We start from the raw sequence: 25,482 nt of genomic DNA on the forward strand, positions 1-25,482 counted from the left end.
AATGTCAAGAGTGTCTGAACAACAGGAGGTTGCCAGACATGCACACCGAAACGTCCCGTACACGTATAAATATGCATGCATACTGTACATGCATGTTCACACACTTAACATCCACACATGAATTCATAAACCAAGCATACATACCAGCTAATTGGGACACTGAGGGAGCTGAAATCTATTAGCAGGAAACCTTGGAGCCGAGAGTCAGACACAGACACACCTCCACTGGGTCTCTCTCTCTCTCCCTCTCCCTCTCTCTGTCTCTCTCTCTCGCTCAGGCATGGCTCTTATTAGGCACCGGCTCCTGCTTTAATGTCCACCGGTCCAAATTGAACGGCAACTGGAGTAAATTTACTTTTTTCCACCAACTCAGAATCAAAGGGATTTTTTTTCTTTCTTTCTCCCTTTTCCTTTCTTTTTTTTTGCAAGGTAAACTTGACTAAATGTGTACCTGCCTGGGAGCTGATGTTTACCTATTTTCCAAATGAGGGTTTATCCTTCTTCTCTTTCTCTGAGGGGGAGGAGGAGGAGAGGGCAGTGGATTGCAGATTTAGGATTAGCTGCAGCAGTTTGGTGTAGAAACACTGCACCAGTAGCCAAACACTGCTGTTATGAATCAAAAAGGAGCATTTGGCAGATTTTTGCTTTAAACAAATACTTATTCATCCTCCAAGACGACTGCTTTGGCAGATAAATGGATAGCTGTGTTCCAGGCATTTGAAAAAAAGGTGACACATAACATCCAACATGATTGATTGCACAAAATCTGGACTGCTTATGAGATATTTTAAAGCAGAGTAAGAAAGTCCATTATGACAAAATTACTCGCTCAAGATATCTATAAAAATACTGACTGGAAAATGCTTTTGGGTAATGATAGCAAGTATTTGACTAGACCACACGGGACTTTTCTTTAGATATGGGACGTAAAAGTGAAAGTCTTGTCAGATGATTCAGTATGTCTTTTTGCCTTTGTTGTTGCACTTTTACTCCCCGTTGCGTTGCTCGCTGACCAGTCAAGCCATGACCCCTGTTACTCACCTTTGCTAACAAGTACATCTATCTTACATCTGAGGGACTCCTGCAGAGCCCACCTTCCATCAGTATAACTTACAACCTCTTTCATCGTTGTGAAAGAGTTGAATGTGTATACATTTATGTCTGCCATTTTGAGATAAGCACATGAATGCATATAGCTGGTAGATGTTTAGTGTCTTGCTTAAGAGTTTCACTAGACAAATGGCTATTAATAGCATCAGTTGTAGTGTGAATTGGCCTTTTTTATCAGAGTACAGTACCACTTAGTAGGACTGCAATTAATAATTTCATTATGAATTAATCATTTGCTGGATAAAATATCAGGAAATAGTGAAATATGCCCATCTTAAGTGCTTGTTTTGTCCAAAATAATAAAAGGTATTCCATTTACAATTTTATGAATGAGAGAAAAGCAGAAAATCTTCATTCTAATTATTTAAGTTCTAAAGTTTTGTTTTTTTTCATTGAGAGATGCAGACCAGACTTTGAGTGTCACTACAAGCACATCAGGTTGCATGAAGGCAAAATAGCTGAAATCGTTATCCTGGAAAAGACTTGTGTGCCGTGATTAGTTTTAATGAACTATTTAAAGTTCAGGACAACTATTTATTACACATTCACATCTGCAATTGTGACTGTTTCTTGTTCTTTGTTGTTTTCAATACACGCAATCCAAAATTTAAAGTGAATCCAGAAATTGAAACATTTTTCTCATTGTGAGTCACTGGATAATAATCAGCCCAAAATGTAAATGTAGCATACTTCACACAAAGTAAACCGTTAATTGCTCCTGACCCTGACCCCCCCCCCCCTCCTCCATGGGCAGGGGCAGGAATGTGGGGGTGAAGATGGAGGGTGTGATGCGGTGTGGGGAGGGAGGGCAGAGAGAGACAGTGGGACCGGAGTTACAGCTTTTCATTAACCTGGAAACCACCTAGTTACATGGTTCATGGGCTGGTCTCAGCTCACTTGGAGGTAACAAAGGGTGTCGGGCGGCACTTTCTGCAGGGGGCTGTGCGCTCGGGGCACCCCATCTGACTCTGATCAGGTTCTCCCTCTCATTAGAGGGTTGCACTGAGCCTGCATTTCCCTTCATGTCGAGATCCTGTTACATGGAGCTCCACCCTTTTACACATGCATGCGCAGGCATACTCACGCTTCCCATCACCCCTTTTACTTCCGTCCAAAGAGTGAAGCCACGCCTTCCTCGTGTTTGAGTCTCCCTGAGGATCTCCTCCTGTCATCGGGAACTTCCTGCAGTTTCTACGGTGTGTACATGATCTGATGTGTCTGCCATAATGAGCCTCAAAGATGTATTTTGTGCAGTAACTCTTGACTGAGCCACTCCCTCTCTGCCTCTGTTCTCCCTCTGCACTCACTTTCTTTCTCGCTGTTCTTGTCTTTCATGTTTTCCCATTCTGATTCTTTTTTTTCTCTCTCTCTCAGATAACCACTCTTCATCTAGCTTGTTTAACTCCTCCCACTGAACATGAACTGTTTCTACTGTTTCTACATTCGGTCTTCTGTGGTTTTAGTTTTTAATCAACCATCTCAGTCAGCCTGTTGTCGAATCAGCCACTACTTTTGTTAACATAAGCCATATTATGTAACAACATCATCAACATCATCATGTTGAATGCCTTGTTTAAACTTCCATCATTCCTTCTGAATTTGTAGCTTGTTGAGCGATTATGTAATGTTTTGTTTTAAATCCCTGTTGTACATGTGTTTCAGAAAATTTGTATTGAATTATGAAATTCTGTAAATTGTATTGTATGTCATGGCTGTCAGAGTCATTGCAAACCACTAAGCCTGCCAGTAGCCCGTTTCAAGCCTGATTAGAAAAACCTGGTACTGGCCCTTGCTCGCGGCAGTATCCATGGCAACACTACCTTCATTTGGTCACAGCACGCATGAAAGTGTGTCCCACTTGGGGGGCTTGAAAGTGATCTTTGATGAGGGCTTTGACAGATGACGTCCAGTCTTTTTGTGAAACGCGTGACAGCACTGAGGATGGCCCAAAGGCTTCACCCCCACCTCCACCTCCACCCCCGTTCACCCCCAACAGCTTGGTGAACCCCAGTGCACTTATGGAGGAATCCCTGACACAACCCTCAAACAGCAGGGCACAAAGCAGCAGCGGCCTGATAGCTGATCTTGCCTTGTAAAGGAGCACGCAGGTCAGCGGTCGTCAAGTCGGCTCCTAATCCCCCCGGCGCTGTGAGACTGCAGGGCAAGACTTTACTCACAGTGTAAAGCCAAACACATGCCACGTGCGTGCAGGATCATCTGAGCTCAGTCTGTCCATCGCTTCAGTGCACGAGCAAGAGTCCAGTGCAAAAGGTAGAGAGCAAGTCTTTTCATGAGTAGCGTATTTGACGGGATTCAAAACTTCAATTAACCCCCCCCCCCCCCCCTCCCGATAATGATCAAAATACAACTCCACAATCAAAGAAGGTGTTCCAGTCTTATAAATATGTTTGAGCATATATTACGTATTACTTCACTTCTCCCAAAAGACCCCACCAACAAGTCCAAAAAGAGTTAAATAACAATGACAAGTGCCCATCACCATCAAGCAGCCAAAAATCAGGGACATCTCTCTGAACCGCCTTCGTCTGTTGAATGTTTTTAATCAAAGAAATTCAGTTTGAAATGGTTGAAAATATCATACAAGATTATGCCATGCTCAGATTCATGTCAATGTCAAATTTAGCAATTTGGGATCTAAAAATGGGGCATCCTGGTGGTCCCCACATATGATGCATATAATGTAACGGCAACGTCATTTCTTTGTCAACTATCTAATAAAAGCAAAATGCCGGAAAACTAAACTTTAAAAACCTTGACCCATTACTTTTAATGTTGTGACAGATGTTGCTGCAGTTTCTCACAGATGTTAGAGATGGACATAGCAGTCACAAATGAATTACTAAATCAGCTATAGATAGAGGTACACATAAAGAGCAGATGTGCATGTCGTACTGGAGCACCTGTAATCATTATCAGTGAAGGGGTTCACATTCCAGTACACTAATTACAGAGTGGAGGCATTGTGTGCTTTGATTTCACTAGACCCTGACTGTGCTGCAACCACAGTGCAGCCCCCCTGCTGCCCCATCTTTCTCTCTCCTTTTTGACTCTCAAAACTCACACATGCATGTCTGTACATCCTTTATCACCCCTTTTCCAACCGCTCACAAGCAGCTTTTTGCACTTTTGAGTCACTCGTAAAGGCACTTTCAAACCAGGCCAAAATTGTTGTCACTGTGGCACTACCGCTTGAACAGTAGATTGCCAAGCTGCAGTGGATGCAGGCATCGCAGTTGCTTGGAAATTTCAAATGACACAACTCTGCGCTCAGTGGAACACCTCATTAAAACTATTTAAGCATGTGAGCTTGCTTTGAAGGGCAGCCACAATCGTCTTCCCCTTTGTTGCAGGCACACAGTTGTGATAATCTGTATTTGAAGTGTTGAGCAGACACTTAGGGGTTTCATCATGGTCCTTATTACCAATTAATGTGTACATACTCATACAAGTCGCGCTCTCGACCTTGTGGGTATAGCCATTGCTCTCCGAAATGGTGCTGTGGATAAAGTCACACAAGAAGGCCACTATTGAAGAGGATGAAAGCAGGAAAAGCCCTATGTGATGTCTTTGTTAAAACGTTAACAATGGCTGCATGTGGCCATCGCACGGCATGCAAGTTGTTTCCTTCTGCTTGCTTCCTTATGCACTTTCAATCAATCAATTTTATTTGTCACATGCAATCATAAGAACCCTGCAGCAGGCCTTACATCTCTTCCATAATTCCTCGATCTTTGCCTCAAAGTCCGAGGTCCACTGCTGATGCATTTCAAGCTTGTTTATCTACGTTTGCGTGGTTGCTACTTTCAAATGTCTGTATCACTGACTGGATCCATAATACTTCATGTCACTCATGCTGCACTTAAAATAACTAGATAACTAGAGTACTGGATCTGGTTGGCGTCCCCTAAAAGTGGTTATAGTCTGAACTGGCCTTCAGTCGCCATCCTTAGTTCTTACTCAGTAATACCAGTTGAGGACAGAGTTGTAGTATTTGTCCGAGAAGGATGTATATGTCAGAAAAATTATGAAAGGAAAGCCTAACCCTAACCCTAAATGGAGAAAGAAGACAGAGAAAAATAACAGTAGCTTTTCACTTAGATCCTTCTTTATCCATGAATGGTTGGACGATGGTTCAGCTCATCAGTCAGTATGGTTCCAGTCTAAATAAGTGTCACCAAACACCTAAATAGATCAAGTTACAAATGTCTATTCAGAATAAAGACTATAGCAGGGAGCTGAAATTACCCATTTTAAAGCAACAATAAAGGCCTCGAGGAAAATCCGCCTCATTTGTTTTTAGAATCTGTGGGATGCTTGGTGGCGCCCACAGCAGAGTTCCCTGTCTTCGCCTCTCGAGACAGGGCTGAGACAAGATGCAGTGCTGTAATAGTGACTCTCGGGTTTCTCTCTGGAAGCATGCAGGGCAGTTGTCTTCTGTCTGGAGTGCACTGTTATAGCCAGTGGTTACCTGCTGTCATGGGAGTCTCCAAAATCCTTCAGCATCTCTTCACATCAAAGTGGCTGTTACTGTCGCTGGCTTGGACCAGTCTATCACCGGGTAGTCCTGAACTAGCTTGTCTGGCCTGCCGTCATCTATCATGGCTTCTGTTTTTCTCTGTTTCGTCCAGCCGTGGATTTGCATCATTCTGTAACATTGAAACTATAAATCAATCTAGTTCAGGTTCCTGTCAGAGAAAAGTTCTTTGAGGAGTACTTGCAGGTCTGCTGAAAAAGTATTTCTTATAAAGTTCATGAGGAATACTCGCAGAACTCCTGAAAAAGAAGTTTTTTGTTACTTTTACTGTTATATCTGTTATACTGTTATATATATATTATATATGCATGCTATAATTAAAATTATTGCTCAAACATTAGCACCGTCATTTCAGTTAACAGCATTTGGCAGAGGTTAAGGGACCCCGGTTTAAACACCCAAGAAATCCTTTCTGTTATGCAACCACTTACTGGAAATGTCAGTAAGACTGCTCATTTTTTCCACCTATTTGCTCCACTTCAGCATTAGTGGCTTTCTAAATTTGCTGCAGCCCACCCTAACATATAGAGTGATCTGTCAGTCAACCAGAAGTTTGTAATGCTCAAAACATCTGAGCCTCCGTCTTGGCCAGGCCTGGCCCTGCCTAGCATGTCCTCGTGCTGTTTTATGCAGCTCTTTTCCTGCTCTTCCAGGGTAACACAGCCTGATCTCTGGTCACAGAGGTCACAGTATATGAGCAGACATCTGGACCAGCAAACTGGTCCCAACATCACCGTAGGGAATCAGAGGAGTCAGTTTTATCGGTGTGAGAAAGGATCCAGAGTGACAGGGGGATGCCGTAGCCCCTTTAACAGCCAGAGTAACTTTTTCTGCCTTATCCAGACCACAGCCTGCTCCATAACCTGGACTGTCCCAGGTCCAGTAGGTTTGCGGTGCTGGTGAAACCCAACCTGGCCTGGTCCAGATCAAGCTCTGGCAGCCTGCCGTGTCACAAGCGCCAAAGGTTTATCACTTCCCCTCTGCTCCCATCTTGCATCTTCTTCCCCTCGACTTTATTTTCCTATTCCTCGTTCCAATGGTTTGTCTTTATTGGCCTCCTCCTGCCACACTCCCCAACACTTTTTCCTTTTAACAGTTTTGTCATAGATTCAATCTATCAATATTTGTTTCTTTTCTCGTTTTTTCTTCATCTTATTGTGCAGGATGGGGATCAGTTGAAATTAACATTATTGCATTACATTTATTTGGCAGACAATAAGTGCAAACCATGTAGGAGCAATAGCTAGATATCATCAAGAAATTGGCAGTGTATCCCTTTTAAACAAATAACTAAAAGCATGTTGACTGCTACAGTACCAATGCTTAGACATCAAGTGTCATACTCCTTTTTTATACTCTTCTAACACACTTTTTGCCATGAGTCAGCACTGTTGTCAACAACAATAAGTTGTCAAAACAAGCATCCGTTGGATCCAAAGGGGACCCTTTTATTTTTGGTTACACTCTTTTACCCTGAAGCATGACTGGATGGCTAAAGTCACGATTGGCCGCATTTGCCATGTTGGACTATTTAGGTCGGAAAAGTGCTCTTAACCTCATGTACCAATGCAATGGACTTCTACCATCTTTATGATCCCGCTCATTAAAATTAATTGTCTGGCTGTAAAAAATAGATTTCCCCTTTATGTTGCCTTCTGGATTGTCTTATGCACTTCAGATCTATCATGAGAAATTGCTCAGCTTTTATCCTTTCCCCCTGGTGATTCAGTTCTTCTTTTTCTTCAATCATATATTCTATTTTTTTTTTTTGTCAAAGCACTTGGCATTCCTAGAGGGAAGGCATGAGTAGATCAAGGCTCTCACTGTAGCAACCAATCCAAATACTCGGCAACACACATAAATCATAATGTTCATACTTTGGAAAGTTGCACAATTTGAAATATTGCAGTATAATAGATGGCATAAGATAACTACCTGTTGTAGATTAGGTAATTACCTCTCTATATAGGATGTTAATTTATATGTCGATCTGTCTGAATAACAATAAATATGATTTCATATCAGCCTTATTAGACCCTAAATTTTAAAGTGAGCAAGTCATCAAAGTTGCCACGGTCTGAGTGCCGCTGTGGGAATACCCCTCGTTTAATAGGGCATATTTTTAAGAGATCTCCTAAAAAGCGTGGCCTGCCCCTTTTTAAAAGTAAGCCCATCAAGCCTCTGCCTTTTGATCAACCCAATAACCCCCCCTACCCCCCCTTTTTTTTAACACCATCATTAATGAGCCTCACCTCAACATCTCGTCTTCTCTGAGGTGACAGCCCGTCCTGTTGGTCCCCAGTTCGAGCCCATTACCACCAGGGTCTGGGAGCGGACACGGCCTTGTAAGGCCCTCAAACACCGCGCTCATGTCCATAAAAATACAAAGAATGGGGCTCTAGTCTGCTACTCCGGCCTCATTTACCTTTTTGACTTCTTTGTGGACGCCTACTATTTGTACTTTTATAGGCAGTGGAGGTCAGGTGGACGAGGTCTTCAGGATTATTTACCCCAGAGTGCTTGTCTCGTTCACAGAAGCACCAACTTGCCCTCGCCTTCACCCTCACCTGGGCAACTCTGGGCCTGTAAAGCACAAACAGAGAAAGTTGGATATGGGTAGGAAAGGAAAGGAGGGGTACTCTTGATGAACTCACGGATCTCATCACCTCAGAGTATACTGTATCTCCACTAGCTTTCGCTGATGATTGAAGAAGATGCTCCGAGCAGTTTGTTTTAAAGAAGCCCCAGGGTTTTCCTTGGGTCTCCTTATGTCTGCAGAGTTTACGATCCGCATGTCTGACTCCAAGGCCAAGTGTATCTGCCAGCACCATGGAGGTTATCCTGTGCTCTTCTTCAGCCAACCAGTATATCATCACTGAGGCCTTATTAGCAGAAACTAGAGCTCTTTTTCTGTACAAATCCTGTAAAGAGGACATTCAACCAGGACTGACTGAAGCTTTGAGTCTTATTTTCCACTGTTTGTTGCTGTGAAAAGCGACATTAGCAACTTCCTAGCCAGGGGCCTGACGGTTCCCCTGCTGCCACAAGTTCTTCTGGTCCTCCCTATTATCTCCCACTCCCTGAGCCTTGCTGTTTGGTCCCTGGCTTTTATGGCAGGGTAGGAGAGGGCCATGAGGAAATGAGGTGACCCCGGGGTCACGAGTGGAGTCAGGGGGCTGGAACCGGACCACGGCCCTGCCAACCCCACTCTCTCAGGGCCGGTTCGTGTCGAGGCAGGCAAAGCAAAGGAGACAGGGGGAGACTGGGGACAGGGTCCCTTCTATCCTTGACCCCAGCATCATATGCCTTTAATTAAGCTAGATTTGAATATGTTTACAAGCCCCAGTAGTCTTAAATCTTCCGGGTCTTTGCCCCCACTCCGTACCCCTTATTCCACCATCCCCTCATACCTCGAGTCCTTCTTTTTCTTCTTCTCTTTAATATGGTGTCAGACATCTATTTATTATGCTGTTTTAACTGGTTTTCAGGAACGGGTTACAAGCTATTTGGGAATCCACCAAATAGGATTTGAGGGACACCCCTCTAAGATGTTAATCTGTTGGCGATATGAAAGGCCGCTCACCCCACTAAACTCCCCCTCCACTGGAACCCGGGGGCCCTTTATGGCCCCATCAGGCACCCGCATGGACGACTTACTGCTGACCTTGTGACCTGGCAGTTGAAGCCATATGAGGAGGGAATCTTTCTCTTGTCCCGTTCCCTCCTACTCTCTTCACTTCAGCCTCTGTTTCTGCCCTCAGAGTCCCTGAGGTTCTTTACTTTTTGCAGGGAAATCATTTATTACTAGTTATCATTCATCATATTTTGAACCATGCTTTCATTTATGGTGTTTTGTTAATTGCTCAAATTATTGGATCTAAAATCACTGCTTAGTCTCATCAGACCATTTAGTTTGACATATTTTTTGTTGGAGTTTAGGATCTATGTCTAAGCCATGTGGCAGTATATAATGAGATCTCTTCTAATCGTCTCAGTACCTGAAACTCTTTATCTCTAACAGGCACCATTTATATTCATTCTTTCACCCCCAACTGGTCTCTCATGTAAAAGATTTACGCACAGCTCACCAGCCTTTATTAGGGAGGTACCAGCATGTTTGCTATACAACAAAAAGTCCCTCGACTGGTTCCATCATATTAAAAATTTACACGTAACTGAAGAGCTGTTACAGTTGGCTTACTAGCATGTTAGTAGCCGAAAAGATTGCTGCAAAAGACCTGGTCCTGGGGAGTTGGGTGGCTAATTGGATCGGTTGGGTTAAATAAATGTTTGAGTTCTCCCCTGCGCTGGGGGGACCTGGTGGTAGGAGCCTCTCATGTTCGAAGAGGAGGAAAAAACACCGGATGAAAGGAAGAGGGGAGGAAAATAAGGAGGGAAATGATCTCATTCATGCTATTTATTTATTTTCCACGCAGGTGTTACAATGTAATTTACAATGAGGACAATAAAAAGTAATATTTACAGTGATAGAAGCTTTAATGAGAACTGTCATTGCAGGTTCCAGATCCAAAGGGGAACCAGCGACCCCAGCAGCTACAAGAACCTGGGTGATTGCTTCCGGACCATCTTCCGCAACGAAGGGTAGGTTATCCACAACAGTTGTTGCCAGCTACAAAGGTCATGAATTAGGTTTCTTCAGAGCACCAGTGATGTTTCCTGAGTGCAAGGAAGGAGTCATTTCTCCTTCTTCTCTCATATGGCAGATGGCTCAGTGTGAAGGTGGCATTAGTTTTGTGTAATAATTAAATTCAAAATACTTTTTTTTTCTTTCAAAGGGCAATTTGTGGCGAGCACATTTGTAAATACCAATACACAAACAATTTGTTCACATGCGAAAAACATTTTAAAGTACATAATATGATAATGTAAAGAAAGAGTTGATGGTCAATGGCAGTGGCCAAGCCATAGTTGGCCAACGGTGTCTAACACATCATGTCAAAAAGTACAAGAGCATTTATAAATGGACTAATACTATAAATGAATCAAACCAGCATTTGCTGATGGTGTAGCTTCCATATTAAAGTATATCAAGCCACCATGTCATCAAAAATAATCTGCTCAGGAAAAGATGTTAGTGGGTTATACATATGTAGCCAAGCTGCTTTATTCAAACAGACTAACAGGTGTGGTGTCAAGGTGGTCTAGTGGCTGGAAAACTGAAAGTGTTACAGGTTCAGATGCTTCAAAACAGCCGTTGTGTCTGTCAACAGCCTATACAAATATCCTGCAGCAAGCCACTGAACGTGCCTTATCATTCATTGGAGTGCAGCTGCTATTGGCTAAAAACCTAAATGTAAAACTTTCCCAACTAACTAAAGACAGTCATCCTGCCATGCTCCCTCCTCCTCTGCCTGCCCCGTGACAGGACTGTGAGACAGTGCAGGTGCAGGAGAAAGTGCCACTCGCTCTGTTTACGGCGAGTCGACAGCTTTACAGCGGATATAAAGGTGATCTGCTGCAGGGTGTGAGCGAGCTCATTGCGAGAGGCTGGCTTGTGACAGTTGGAAATCTCATGTTGGCTGTAGTTCAACAGACACAGCTATCCAGCTACAGTAGCCGTGCCCTCTTCACCCCACACACCCACATACACTCTCACACACAGTGTGAAATTTAATACCTTTGTGCCTGCATGCTTTTTGGGTGTGTCCTGTGGGAGTAGGTCTGCATGCATTTCTAGAGAACTCTCTGTCACAATAAAATGTTTGCCAAATTACACAGCATCCACACCATCAACTATGAGAGCTATTTGACTGCTCATGCACCAAAGCTGTGTGTTGGAGAGAGTCCCTGCAGACGGAAGATCCGCTTTCATGTCGACCAATTATCACTCAACAGTATATTTTTGCTGAGGCTGTAATCACTCCTCAGTAGCACATTGCGGATTACCTCCAGGCCAAAGCACTTAGTTATAACTTATACAAATAGTGTTAGGCCCCTCTGTTGTAGAATTATTATTAAAAATAAACATCTCCCGTCAGCTCATGGCAGGGCCGAGCTAACACCAGCCCTCACTCTCTCTCTGAGGTGATGAGGGAGGAAACCTGAGCTCTCAGCTCGAGCTTGGTGATTAAACTGAGGAAAGACATGGAAATGTGCACATAAGTGACACCATCTTTTAGACAGTAAAGAGTCTGGACACAATAACTACACCTATAGACTTTATTTTTTAGCAGCAGGATACATTTTGAAGGCTTGTGGTTAAGAAATTACTGTTACAGTGTGGATTATTTCTGTTAAAAACTCAATTTTACATCAGGGTTGTTATTAAATCTGGAAAATATAGCATAAAATCCTGTAGCTGTGCTCATGAGTGTGTGACAGTGCGAACTATGCTCACAAACACTTGGTTGGTGTATTGCCTTACAGGCCACGCTCCTTTTTCTGTTGCATGTGGGTGTAGCAGTGTGAGCATGTGTTAAGTGTTTCCGTCTGGAGGGAAACAAAAAGACTCTATTCTCGAGCATTCTTTACCAGTGTGGTATCCAGAGACTGGGTCGGGACCCAAAGCACGGCCACAGGAATATTAAACGGGTCCATGCATTACAGCACAGGACGTTGGCCTGCGTATAGTAGATCAGTGACTAATGCCTGGAACTAGTGCAGGGTTCGGGGGGGGATTGACTCCAGCTGGGACCACCCATGCAAAAAATATCGACATTCATTGTGAATAAGTCAAGATAAGCATCATAAGTTTTGCTTCGGGGAAGCAGGCATGGTTTTTAAGAAGGGAACAATCATGTTAAAGGAGTAGTTTTGGGAAACACGCTTATTTGCTTCTTACATGTTGTTTTTTCACCTCTGTTTTTATACGGATTAAACAAGATACAACATGTTAAATAGTGAATTTCAGGGGTGCTGGTAGGTGGATTTTGTTACCTTTAGACAGAGCCTGGCTAGCTGTTTCCCCTGGTTTCCAGTCTTTGTGCTAAGCTAACTGGCTGTACTGACATGAGTGTGAATCTTCTCGTCTAACTCTCATCAAGAAAGTGAATAAAATGTCAAACTATTCCCTTAACAGTATTTTCTTCCTCTAAAAATTCAAAAAGAGAAGCATGTTTGTTTGAGTAATATTCTCTATGGAATATGGTTTACAGTTTCCACATTTAGGCAAAAGGAAGCATTTTAAATTGTCGTTATTCTCTATTTCATCCTATGGATTACACCAAATTCATCAAAATGTGATAGAATATGAACATTTGAGCACCAGAAACAAGAACTGTGGGTTCATCATGTCATAGCAGGAAATAAATTCTCCTCCAGTAATCAATTATCACTAACGCACTTCCAATTCCCATGCCTCAAAGTCCATAAATAACATATTTAATCATATTTTTAACTTTTCTGTGTTTACTTTAGATGTGAGTAAATAATAATAATTTCTACCTCATGGTGTGCATGCATACACCAAGTAGAGAAATGTGTTATTTGTGCCTTTATTTTGTGAATGCTGGCCACTGGTAATCCTGCTGTAATTCTGAAGTATTGTCCCTGTTGGTGACAATGTCAAGGTTACAGTAGACACTGGGAAAGTGAAAATATTTGCAGATGAAGCATGCCAGTTGTTTACATGTGAAAACGTTCCTGGGGTGACTCATGTTTCTTATGTATTTCCTCATAGAAGTACTCGAGGAAGTGTTTTATTGATGCAAATGATCTTTTACTTTGTGCATTTACACATTTCTTCTGTTAAGAAGTCAGAATATGTTTGTTTTGTTTTTTTTATATTATTGGCCAGTTTGTTTAATCGGCCATGTGTGTAGTTCTGTCAGTGCGAAGCGCTTCTCCAGATGGATGGAGGCTGTTAAAAAAGGAAAGGTATATGAAAATGAAAGACAAATCATACACACTAGTGCTTACAAGCGCACGCACACACACACACACACACACACACACATCCACCTGCCCCCCCTCTTCCCTCGCTCTGTGTCAGGAGGCCATTTGTTTTGGAAAGCCAAAAAGGGACTTAGTGTGTACTTTCCATTGGAAATCAAATTAGGATTCAAATGATGGCCACTCACTAGAGGCCGTATTTGTTCTGTAACAAATTTCACCCCTCCTTCATCACCTGGTGGCTCCCCAGCCTCACCACACCCGGGAAATCTGTGGCCACCATTTGCATGGACAAAGAGAGCCGAGGGAAGGGTCTTCCGTCTGACTGAAATAACTTGTTTGCACATAAGGGATACATTTTTAAGAGGGATTTTCCTCAGCCATAAGCCCTTACTCCTGCATTATTATGATGTCTCGATTACCCAGAGCCAGTACCACTTATGTAACTTCAGGTGTTGTTGAAATAAGTTGGATCTGTCACCTGATGACAAGTGTTTTGATAATTAGTTGTGGTTCACTGCTGTTTTTGGAAGGCAGCCTCGCTCATGTAGATTCTGTGTAAGTGTAATGGCCTGCCCTTCTCAGGTTATATTCACTGGAAATGTATGCCAGCAGCAAAAATATTTACACTTGGACCCAATCAACCAAGATCATCTCTGTTGACTTGTAGAGAATGTTGTCACAACAGAGCTGGTGCCGCTGTTCACAGGATACAGTCGGTCACGCCACGTTGTGCTCTTTGTCCACAGACCTGTGTTCAGTGTCAATACGCACTCCCTTATACTTTCTCTCCCTCCCTGTAACCTGCAAGCAGCTAAGTGGAAGGTGATGCCCTCTCTGTAATGGTCCTGTGCACATTAACAGATGAATTATGCATTTTTTTGTCACTTTACTTTTGACTTTGAGTGTTTTAATTGGTTTGATGATTTAAAGGATGAGGCTGGTGATATTTTCATTATTGTCAACACATCTCATGAAAAGACCGAAACCAGCAATGTGTTAGTCAATACTTTATGACTTCCTGACCCTGTAGCTGTCAGCCCCGAGCCCATTCATTCTTTGTGAAGACGTGCATCTTTAAAACAGGTAATGAATATATACTTTCAATAATAACAGCAGGGCACGGTGTTTTTTTGCAAACATTACTCAAACAGTAAAAAAAATAGTTAGCTAAAAATAGTCCCCAACAGTATTTGTTGGGGACTATTTTTAGCTGAGGATTAATGCACATTTGCTGTTGCAGTGAGTATTTACAGCAGCAGGACGGTGTATTGACTCCAAATGAACTACAGTGCCCACGTGTTCATCATAAATAAAGGAACATGTTAAAACATGTGACTCATTAATGTGTGAATAGTTTTGGGACAGCAATGGAGCTCTACAGATACAGAGGAATGAGCCATATCAGGTTTTGGCTACACAGACTTGATAGTAAATAAGTTCATTGATGTTTTTGGTCTCTTCATGGGATCTGTTGACAATGAGAAGAATACAGATTATCTAGCCTTATCCCTGTACATGGTGATATTCTTATCCTTACAATTAAAAAGCTGTGACTTCAAAGCTTTACATCAGTTCAACCATGAAACCTAACCACAAGCATTTGTTTCTGAGGTCTCTCTCAAAAGAAATGGAAACTTTGAATTGACATGAACAACTTACATATTTAGCATTTTCCCTGACCAGAATATTTGCTTATGGAAAAATCTCCCGTTGGTAAAGAATCAGGAAAGTGTGGAAATCTGAAAAGCTTCTTGACAGCTGGTGACTGCCGACATTTTTAATTCTGGCATAGTAACAGGTTTGTTGATTGTTATGAATGGACACCTTGTTGGTCGTGCTGTTAGACATGCTTCAAAATGGAACTTGTACATGACAATATGTGGTTTCACATATTATGATTTATATCACAATTGCACAATTTGTCAGAAGGGTAGAGGCAGTGTATGTTACATACGTAGCTGCTGTGTTGTATAGACCTATTCCCTGGTTGGTGTATAGAAATGCACGAGGATGGGGGATAATTATTTAATCCCTACAGTGCTTTGAGCATCCTTAGTAGTTCCAAAATGTGAGATGATGTTTTTATTGTTTCTCTTGTTTCAAGTATTAGACCTGTTGTACCTGTTTCACTTTGAGGCAACATTTAGAAGTGACAGCAGAAGAAAAGTGGTTTGTTGTTGCCAGTAAGTGTTTGTTCGCCACAACAGCGAATGACTCAGTGGCATTGGATGCTTCAGGTGTGCTATTGTTGTCCTCTTATGTCATTGATAGGTGGGGTTTGAGAAAGAAACATTTGTCAATCAATCTAGCACCTGTATACGTTTTTTTGATTGATAACTTGTCTGACATCTTCGCCATCTTCGCAGCCCTGTCAGTGTAAACTACACAAGTTCAAACAAATGAACTAGTCCACCCATGTTTTCACTAAATTGAAGAGTGGGGGAAATACACATGTATGCACTTCTGAATGTATACGAAACATGCTTTGTGCCCTCTTTGCAAAACAGAAAACATACTACTATCTTCTTACATGTCAAACTCTGGTCAGGCGTTTGGGGGAAACCTCCACTGTAATGTTAATCAAAAGCATACCTCACTGAAAGATTCTGTAAATTTCAAGAGAAAGATCATTAAGACATTTCTTTCAGAATTTCAGAAACATCCAATCGCATTTCTGTGTGTTTTAACAAGTGTGTTAAAAGGGGCTTTGCATAAAACTAACAATCTAACCAGACCGTCCATTTACTCTGTAAATATACTCCATAAAATGGATTGCTTACAAAATAGTCTGTGTAAAATGTAGGCATGCGTCTCTATATACATAACTCACTGTATCATTTTATTATTTTTCCTGCCTCAGAGTACACTTTAAATCATGGCTGGATGTATGATTGAGCAAAGGCAAACGACCAAATTGACTAAAATTATACAGCTACCGTCTTGAAACATCCAGTATATCAAACGCTGAAATATACTCTTAAAACATTCCCTCCACAAATTCCTGGAGAACTTGTTTGCCAGGGTTTGTGGTTTCGGAATATATCTTCGTAGTCAGGTTGCCAAACAGTAGCAATATACTTTATTACTTTGCAGTGTATATTCAGTCTTGTCAGAGATTTGATACCTGTAGTAACAGTATGTGTTTTGAGAAAGTGCTATGTTAAAGGACCATAACAGGAAACTGGTAAATTTAAACTCCTTATAAGGGTAACTTCACTTATTTTGTCATGTCTGAGAAAATAACCTTAATGACATGATGAGGGTTATCTCAGCTTGGGCTCGGATACAACACATTTGTAACAGAAAGCCTGCATTACAAACTGAAAGACACCAGGCGGGGAGGGCCTAAAAACATTCTATTGGTTGCATTATGGGAGATGTAGGATCCAGCTTTTTGGTCAGGATATCTCGGCCTCTGCTGCCTTGATTATCTTCTTTAATATCTTATAAGTCCTCCAACTTTGTGGAAGTGCAGCTCTAAATTTCCAGAGTACCCCTTTAACTCCAAATCATGTACATTCATGCTATACAACAGTTTGTTAGACACATTTCTTCTTATAGTTCCAGGCAGCCATTGGCCTCCATTCATTTCCGTACAGTATGAAAATCAATGAGAAGACGTTTGATTTATGTATTTATTTATGAAAATCAAGTCTGCTTTACTTTTTCATGTAATACAGAAACTACTCAGTTTGTAGTTGCTTGTAGTTTGTGGTGCTCTTGGACTGCACTTTATTATACGGAGACGTGTTTCTGTTATCTAGTCTACCCTCATATATAAACGGGATGGACAAAATATTAGAAACATCTCTCGATATTATGCAATACAACTCAACAACACAAAAACTGAACATTATAACCTTCACGAAGGCAGGATTTATTGCAGGGCTGTTGTATTAGACTCCATGCACACACTGTACATAATAAACAGGCAACTCTGCATGAATACAACAACAATACAAGACTGTACAACATGACCTCACAGTGATACTGTAACACAAAAATGAATGCAGACTTGATGTTCATTGTTCATATGTATGTCGCTTTGGACAGAAGTGTCAAAAAGGAATACATGTAAATGGAGTCCACAACATGGATTTTAACATCTAACAGATATGAATGGAAACCAATGGCTGCCCTGAATGGCAAAATGAATACAGTCAGATTTCTAAAACATAACACAAACACTAGCATGGTTTGCAAAATGGCTTGCTGTTGTATAAGTGATATAAGTATACAGTACATGATTTGTAGAAAATGGGATAAAACACGCAAAACCACTGGTATGGTTCTGTAAGGCTTAATTTCTAAATTATATGGCTTTTTTAGGACTGTAACTAATGATTATAATAATTGTACGGTTTATAAAATGTCAGAAAATAGTGACCTTCGAATAGCTTGAGATTCAGTTTAATTAAATTTATTTAGGGATACGGACAATGCAATTTAACTTAGTTCCTATGCAGAGAATGAAACTGATGTTTGACAGTTTAAAGCTATCGCTAATTTTTAAATCTTGTCCCTAGTCGGGCTTTTACATGTACAGTGTAATTAAAATATACAGCTTTCAGTATCATATGGAGATACAATAAAATACACCAATACCATACACCAAGAGTACAATTAGTTAAAAGTGGGTACAGCTCTGGTTTGCTTTTAGCCAGCACTTAACCTTTGTTGTAAAAGATTTTATGGCCTTACTGTCACATGTGTCAAAGAAAAGCAAATCTTCTCAACTGAGAAGTTAGAACTAGGTCATGTTTGGCTTTTTTTTTTCTGTCGGTCAACAAATCTTTTAATCGTTTCAGCTCTTAACTACATCCTGTTTGATCAAAATGTCAGGCGGAACTTGACGAGTCATAAAAGTAATTTAACAGTCATCAGATGTGTCGGCATGTGTAGCATTTTGTTTCCTCTCTCCACAGAGTCTTTGGCTTCTACAAGGGAATACTGCCTCCGATCCTGGCAGAGACACCAAAGAGAGCGGTGAAGGTGAGATGAAGGATGTGCATGTTGGTTCATAGGCAACCGCAAAGCTTCTTGCGCTGTGTTGCAACGCTCAGACTCTGGTTTCACCGTGAGCTGCTCGACTGCCATATGAAAACACTCCGACCGCAGTTGCTCTAACATGGTACACACATGTTGATTAAACACATGACGCCCTCCGCCATGTCTGCCTCCTCAGCCACTCCTATTTGGTCTGTTGGTATATCAAATATTGACTTACAAGCGTTTACAGCAAGCCTTCCCCTGATCTCCATCTTTTGATATTTGTTTGTAGGAAGTCTCAGCATCTCTCGCTTCACACTAACATATAATGGGGTGACAAGGTGGGTGGGGGGGTTGATGCCTGGCTTGAAGCTGCTCTGTAATGAGATGTTGGAAACGAGGATGTGTGAACTTTAAAAATAAGCACTCACACTGAGAAGATGGGGTAATCGCTCACACGGCGAGCAAAGCTGGCTGATGGTGAGAAATGTCTGGAGCGAAGAATTAGAGCAAATTAAAGCTCCGATTAAAACGCCTCTGCTGGCATTTTGCCCTTTGCTCAGATAAACAAATCAGTGGACGTGTGTCCTTTTGAGAGTGTGCATTAGGCTTTTCTCTTTCCACAGAGGTTGTCGTCCAAAAATTTTAAGTACGGCTTAATTTTCGTGTGCTAGTTGAGGCAATACAACATCCAAGTTCCCCTTTCCTCCTGTTTTTAAGGTAGCTGCTTTTAATAGTGTGTACGTACGTATATGTGGGTGTGTTATGTATATTGAGATGTCAGTTTACGAAAGCACCGTGACTTTCTGACAGCTCGTTTATCCCGATCTTCCCTCTGCAGTTTTTCACCTTTGAGCAATACAAGAAGTTGCTGAATTTGACCCCTTTGTCTCCTGGTGTGGTGAGTCTCAACACACAGAAACACCTGAATACACTCTCACCTGAAAGATAAACACACACACACACACACACACACACAGCACCAGGAAGTGCGTTACACCCAGTGTCAAAAATCAGCGTTTCAGCTCGCCTTCCAAACGCTGGTAAAACAAAGAGAAATGCCAAGAATAATTTTACCAGCCAAATAAATTAATGTACATTTTCATGTCAATGCAGAGTAGTGAAGTTTCAATGCTGTTTCATTGCATATACAGGTAATGCATGAGGACACTTAGAGAATTTATTACACATCTTTTTTTCTCTATGGGGCAGCTAACCTGCTAACCCTAGCATATTGTTTCTAGCCTGAAACAACATTCAGTCAGTTTTGTTAGTTTACTATTGTGGCAAATACAAAATTATCTTAACAGCAGCTTTACTGCCTTAACAGAAAGTCATCTGACATTGAACGTGGGGATTAAGTGAAGAGAGCCTGGAATAACACTTGTTTGGTGTTAAGCACATATGAAAGCATCCTTGATGTCTAACTAACACATTCAAATATCAGGCTTATCATAGATGGTCAACAGTCTGTGAACCAACTTAAAATAATAACAACTGTGTCCAATGTAGCTAGCGTTGCTTAGTTTTATTAAAAAAGTCTAACCAAACAGAGTACACCACATGTTGGGACAAATGTGGAGTAAGATTATGCTGTAACACTTCACTATATGAGCTTTATTCCAGGCAGCAGAGCAGCCACTACCACTTTGTGTAAAGCCAGTGTAACTGGCAGCTTGTCATGAGCCATTACAGAGACAATGTTTTGTTTTGATATCATTGACTCCAAGTATGAGAAAATGTATGGGATGTAAATGATTAGCATGGGCAAAAATAGTATAATCCTCTTAAAACATTTCAAGCTAATACAAATACAGTTGTTGTTTTTTTTATTGTTTTTTTACAGTTTACAGGACAGTTTTGCTTTGGATCTTTATTCCATCACATTGGATTTGAAATGAAACAATGACTATGAGATTTAAGTGCAGTGTTTAAAGCTGGCCGGATACTGTGTGTTTTAAGTAATCTTGTACGTCGTGTTAACTCTCATTACACTTTTAAATCAGCTCGTCTGCTCACGACAACAGTCACAACGTGGTTGCTCACTCTGAACGTAAGCATTGAACCCCCTGTCAGTTTTGTGTCCGTGACAAACAAGATGACCGTGTCCTCAAAACTGTTGACAAAATGGAGAAAGTCAGGATAGCTTAAAATAATTACAAGGGACTGCTCAGACTGCAACACAGCAAACCAAAGTTTCTGACATGCCAGAAATCCAACAGATCATTGATCGTTCAAGCAATTAATCAGGTGTTGTGACCCCCTCAAACTGCAAGTCAAACGATCGCCAATCCAGCAGATATTTAGCCCGATTCTAAAATAAGCTCAAGCTCAATTCAAGGTTGAAATCGGCAGACATTGTACAGATCAGCCCAATTTTAATCTGAGCGTTTTTACATTTACATAGCCCTTTTTTATGTAGTACCTAAGGTAAAAAGGTACGAGACATGGACACCCAAAACACCTTTTTAAAGCGGAAATTCTACAACTCAAACCTCAAAGTCATTGTTTCATTTTAAATCCTGTGTGCTGGAGTTAAGTCAAAATAATGTCAAACGTGACACTGTCCTTATAAACAGACTACTTGGCGGTTTTGGCGGTTATTAATTCCTGGAGACGGGTTTCACCACAGGTCATGAATATACAAGTGGTTTCATCTTTCTTGACTAATCTGGTTTCTGTTATATTGAGTCAGAGTTTTAAGATAGACAGATTTGCGTTGCTGGGGTGCGGTCACCACACACCACCTATTCAGGTGGCAGCCAAGTGTCAGACGTGATGGATGGCTTACCTGTAACTCCGCGTGGAGGCGGCCCCAGCACGGCGCATATCCTCAACTTGTTTTTACAGCCATTGGTGGAGAAATGTTTACCTGTCCCATCCATCATGCTCTCTTACCCCTCCTCCTCCTCAACCTCCTTCTCTGTCTCTTCATCTTCCTCTTCCTCAAGTGCCTCCAACCCCATTTCCCCCCAGAGGCCCTCGCATATCAAGTACTGTAATCACATCAGATCATTAGTGCCAGTGAATTACAGATTGGTTCTGAATGGCGCTCTCTCTCCTATTCAGCGTGGCACAGCTGAATGCCTTCACTCTGATTAATGAGGACACACACAGTAATAATACAAATAAGGAATTAAAACGTGGCTGGCTGGCTGTGTAAACATCACAAGGCATGTCTGAGAGGATGGGTCCCGGGGCTCTGACAGCAGGATAAAGAGGCAGGAAGAGTAATGAGCTATAGACACGTTCTTGACATGTTCCCATTACGCTTCTCTGTGAGCATGCGCGCACACACGCACGCACGCACGCATGCACGCACGCGCACACACACACACACACACACACACACACACACACACACACACACACACACACTTACAGACATATACAGCCCCATGCAAATACATGTACCGTTGCAACATCAACTGTTAATTACATGTCAGGGATATACATTTATCAATCCTCTTATACCGCTTCGGGTGACACAAAATGAGTTAGAGTTCTTTAGTTATTAGAAAATAACTTAATTAATTTTTTTTTTCTTTTTCAATTTTCTGCCTTTTTAATGATGAATCTTTAACAGCTTGCTCACATTCCTGTTTCCTCCTTTCGTTCACCTTCCTCTCCCTCCCGTCTGTCATCTAACATTTTGTCAAACGATAACAAACACAGGTGTGTTGTGTGTCTTCAAACATTTGTCAAACCAACACAATGACAGACTTGACAGAAACAAATGTCCGTTTTAGACGAGACAAAAAGACTCGGGGAACAAGTTTCTGAAAATGAGAATACGATTCAACATTAAGCTCTTGAGGCTTGGACACAATTTTTGTCATTGTCTGCATCAGTTTGCCTATTATGCTCTGTCTCTACCCAAATATTATCTCCATGTTCTCACTCCTAAATCATGTCCATCTCCCCTCCAGGCGCTGTCTGTAGCGGGGCTCGGCGCTGGCTTGACTGAGGCTGTTGTCGTCAATCCGTTCGAAGTGGTAAAAGTCAGTCTCCAGGCCAACAGAGATTCCTTCACAGAGGTGAATAAAAATGAAATACTGTCTTAACTCGTAATGTGTTGGTAATGTGGACTTTTCTCTAGATGCCCAGTGGTTTGGGGTTTTTTTGTCAGCATTTGACATGTCCTCCTTTTGAATTCACTCTCTAAAATACAGCAACCCTCCTCATTCGCTCAAGCAAGACGGATAATAAAGTCAGACGGATTCGGACTGAAGGGCCTGAATAAAGGACTAACGTCAACACTGGGACGCCATGGAGTTTTCAACATGATCTACTTTGGCTTCTACTTCAACGTCAAGGATGCCATTCCCACCAGCCCGGTAATATGCCAATCTAAATCTATGACCGCACTACGACCTCCAGTCCTGTTTCTCACACCACTTCAGCTTTGCTTTGGTGTTTGTAACCTTGACTACACCTAATTTTTGCTAACTTCAGGCTATATGATACGCACGTGTCCCAGCCACCAGTGGGGAAATGAAAGTGTTTGACAGTATGATTAGTTAGCCTGCCTGCCGTAGCAAGGAGGAAGCAAAAATCAGAGAGGAGCTTGTAAGATCAGCCCAGCTAATACCTCGTCTGTTTGCTCCTCATAACATCCTCAAAGTTTCAGATTACACATCCGGCTGGGCCTGATGGCCCAAACAAAAGTTAATTTTGTTTAATGGAAACGTTACCATACGCCGGTCCCACATGTACAAACTGGAGCATTAGATTAACTCCAATGAACTAATTGGAAGCAGACAACGATACTATTTTCAAGAGAAGGTTACAGTGGCGGCCCAGGCTCTGCTATATTTTCAACATTTTTCCAGTGACGCATGGTGTACAGAGAACCAAGTGGTCATCCTCTGTGAATGATAATTATGTGGCTGGATGACCCAAATAGCTCTCTTCTTAGATTGTGGCCGTTGCTTTTGGGAATGATCCATCGGTATGTACATTTATGGAATTATCCTGTTTGTGAGAGGTTAACAACGGCTATTGTTGAGGCAGAAAAGGATAAATACAGTGGCCTCCGACAGCTTACAGGCTGAGCCGATAGTGGCGTTCCTCCAAAGCCCTTTTGTCTGCAACACGAGCAATGAGTTTGCAACTCAAACGTGTCCATAGTCAAATTGAGCCGGCCAAGCCCAGGCGACTCTCGTATCACCATTTAAATAGTACAGAGGAGGCAGATAACACTCTGCCATCATTCACAAGTGAATGTGTGAGGAGATGTTTGCTTAAGGCTGTTAGGAAGTGGGTTGATGGGTCTACTTAGGCCGCGGGTATGTTACCCACTTCCCCACATCCCGCTTGAAAAAAACAGAAGAAGTGGGATTAGCTGTTGATTTACCTCGGCTCTCAGGGTGTCCAGCCGCTTGAGAAAGGCCTGGACCAGAGAGGCTGCTGTCATTTGTAAAAATATCCCGGCCAATTAGCTGTCAGAGCTCTCTGAGTCTGGGCTTCTTTGGTACAGTAATACCCCTGTGCCGAGTCACAGCCCAATTACCCAAATTGTCCCCATATGCCTCCCCAGTCTGCCTGCATGCACCCTGTTTATAAATCCTCTGTCTTGGCTCCCCAAAGAACATGTGCTTCTGTTCAGCCAATCAGAATGCTGCACCACAGTCAGGAAGCACTAATCTGCCCCCCGCTACCATAAAATGATCAGGGCTTTCATGCCAGCTTTGCAATCATATGCACAAGCCCCCTCGTGCTCTCCTTCGCTTTTGCTAACATATATATACACACAATGTCTCACCATTTATTTTGTTAACTCCATGACGAAACTTTCTCTCTATAGCTGCACGTTTTATTTACTGCTTAAGTTTTGTGCCATCATATTTAACCCCTGGTTCCCACTCTAGAAATGTTGTAAAATGGTGCTAGTTTTTTAATCCTGCATCTCCTCTTCTGTACCAGGACCCTACCCTGGAGTTCCTGAGGAAGTTCACTATCGGCCTAGTGTCTGGGACCATCTCCTCCTGTGTGAACATTCCCTTCGACGTGGCCAAGAGCCGCATCCAAGGCCCCCAGCCCGTTCCCGGAGAGATCAAGTACCGCACCTGCTTCCAGAGCATGGCACTGGTGTACCGGGAGGAGGGGTATGAACAAGGCAAAATTTGAAACTCTTGTCACTGGTGCATCCAAGAATTAATGAGGCACTTTGTCTACTTTGTTAGCAATTGATAGTTGGTCATCTGCCAAACGGGCTGTCAGAAAAGACAAATGTACCAGCTGCGGCTGCAAGTTAGCGGGGTTTGATTACGCGGTGTGAGTTTCCTACACTAACTACAGGGGAAGTGCATGAATAACTTGATGCAATGCTGTGATCCGATGAATGGAAACCAAATAGTGACGTTACATTCTGGGCTGTATTCCCCCTCGTGTGTGATCATACACTTCTGCAGTCTGTCAGTTGTACAGTAAATGTTAACATATTTTCAAGCCTTGGAGAATGACAGCTCTAAATGGAAGCTTCAAGGAAAGATGTATGTTATGTTAGCAATTGCCCTAGGCTTCCCCCTTTCCCCCCATGCAGCTCCACTAGACAAGGGCCAGCGAGATGTTTGTAGTTAGTGGACGCAGGAGCCTTGGGGGCTGCTGCAGGAACAGCACTGAAACGCTGTCGTCGCAGGGGTGCATGGAGGGTGCCCCCTCTGCCACATCCAGTCCCCTGCTCTAACACAACACAGTCCCAGCTAATTAGTGGTCCCTATGGGAGACGTCGTTAAGCAGCCCCTAACGAGCCGCGCGGCGCTCCACGGGTCAATCTAATCAGACAGAGGTCCAGGGAGGAAGTGGGTCGAGCCTTATTAACGCCATCAGTGGCGGGGGCAGGGAGCGGGACAGGGAGCACGAGGCGGAGGCAGGCAGCCACTGATCACCTTGAATGCATTAAGGGGCAGGTCCTCGCCTCGCCACCGCTGGCTGTTAGACCCCAACTATGTACCTGACGGGGTGAGAGACAG

General features: G+C 42.4%; 1 protein-coding gene across 1 annotated transcript in view; it reads left to right on the top strand.

Moving 5' to 3' along the window:
- Positions 1–25,482, top strand: part of slc25a21 (solute carrier family 25 member 21) — an 84,351-nt gene that overhangs the window by 58,030 nt on the left and 839 nt on the right. The window contains exons 3-8 of the mRNA XM_070920594.1: positions 10,184–10,267; positions 18,445–18,511; positions 19,350–19,409; positions 22,438–22,545; positions 22,681–22,845; positions 24,434–24,615. Coding sequence (XP_070776695.1) covers positions 10,184–10,267; positions 18,445–18,511; positions 19,350–19,409; positions 22,438–22,545; positions 22,681–22,845; positions 24,434–24,615 — 666 coding nt within the window. The remainder of the gene's footprint in view (positions 1–10,183; positions 10,268–18,444; positions 18,512–19,349; positions 19,410–22,437; positions 22,546–22,680; positions 22,846–24,433; positions 24,616–25,482) is intronic.

Source organism: Enoplosus armatus, chromosome 15 (assembly GCF_043641665.1).
Source record: "Enoplosus armatus isolate fEnoArm2 chromosome 15, fEnoArm2.hap1, whole genome shotgun sequence".
NCBI classification, from domain to species: Eukaryota; Metazoa; Chordata; class Actinopteri; order Centrarchiformes; family Enoplosidae; genus Enoplosus; species Enoplosus armatus.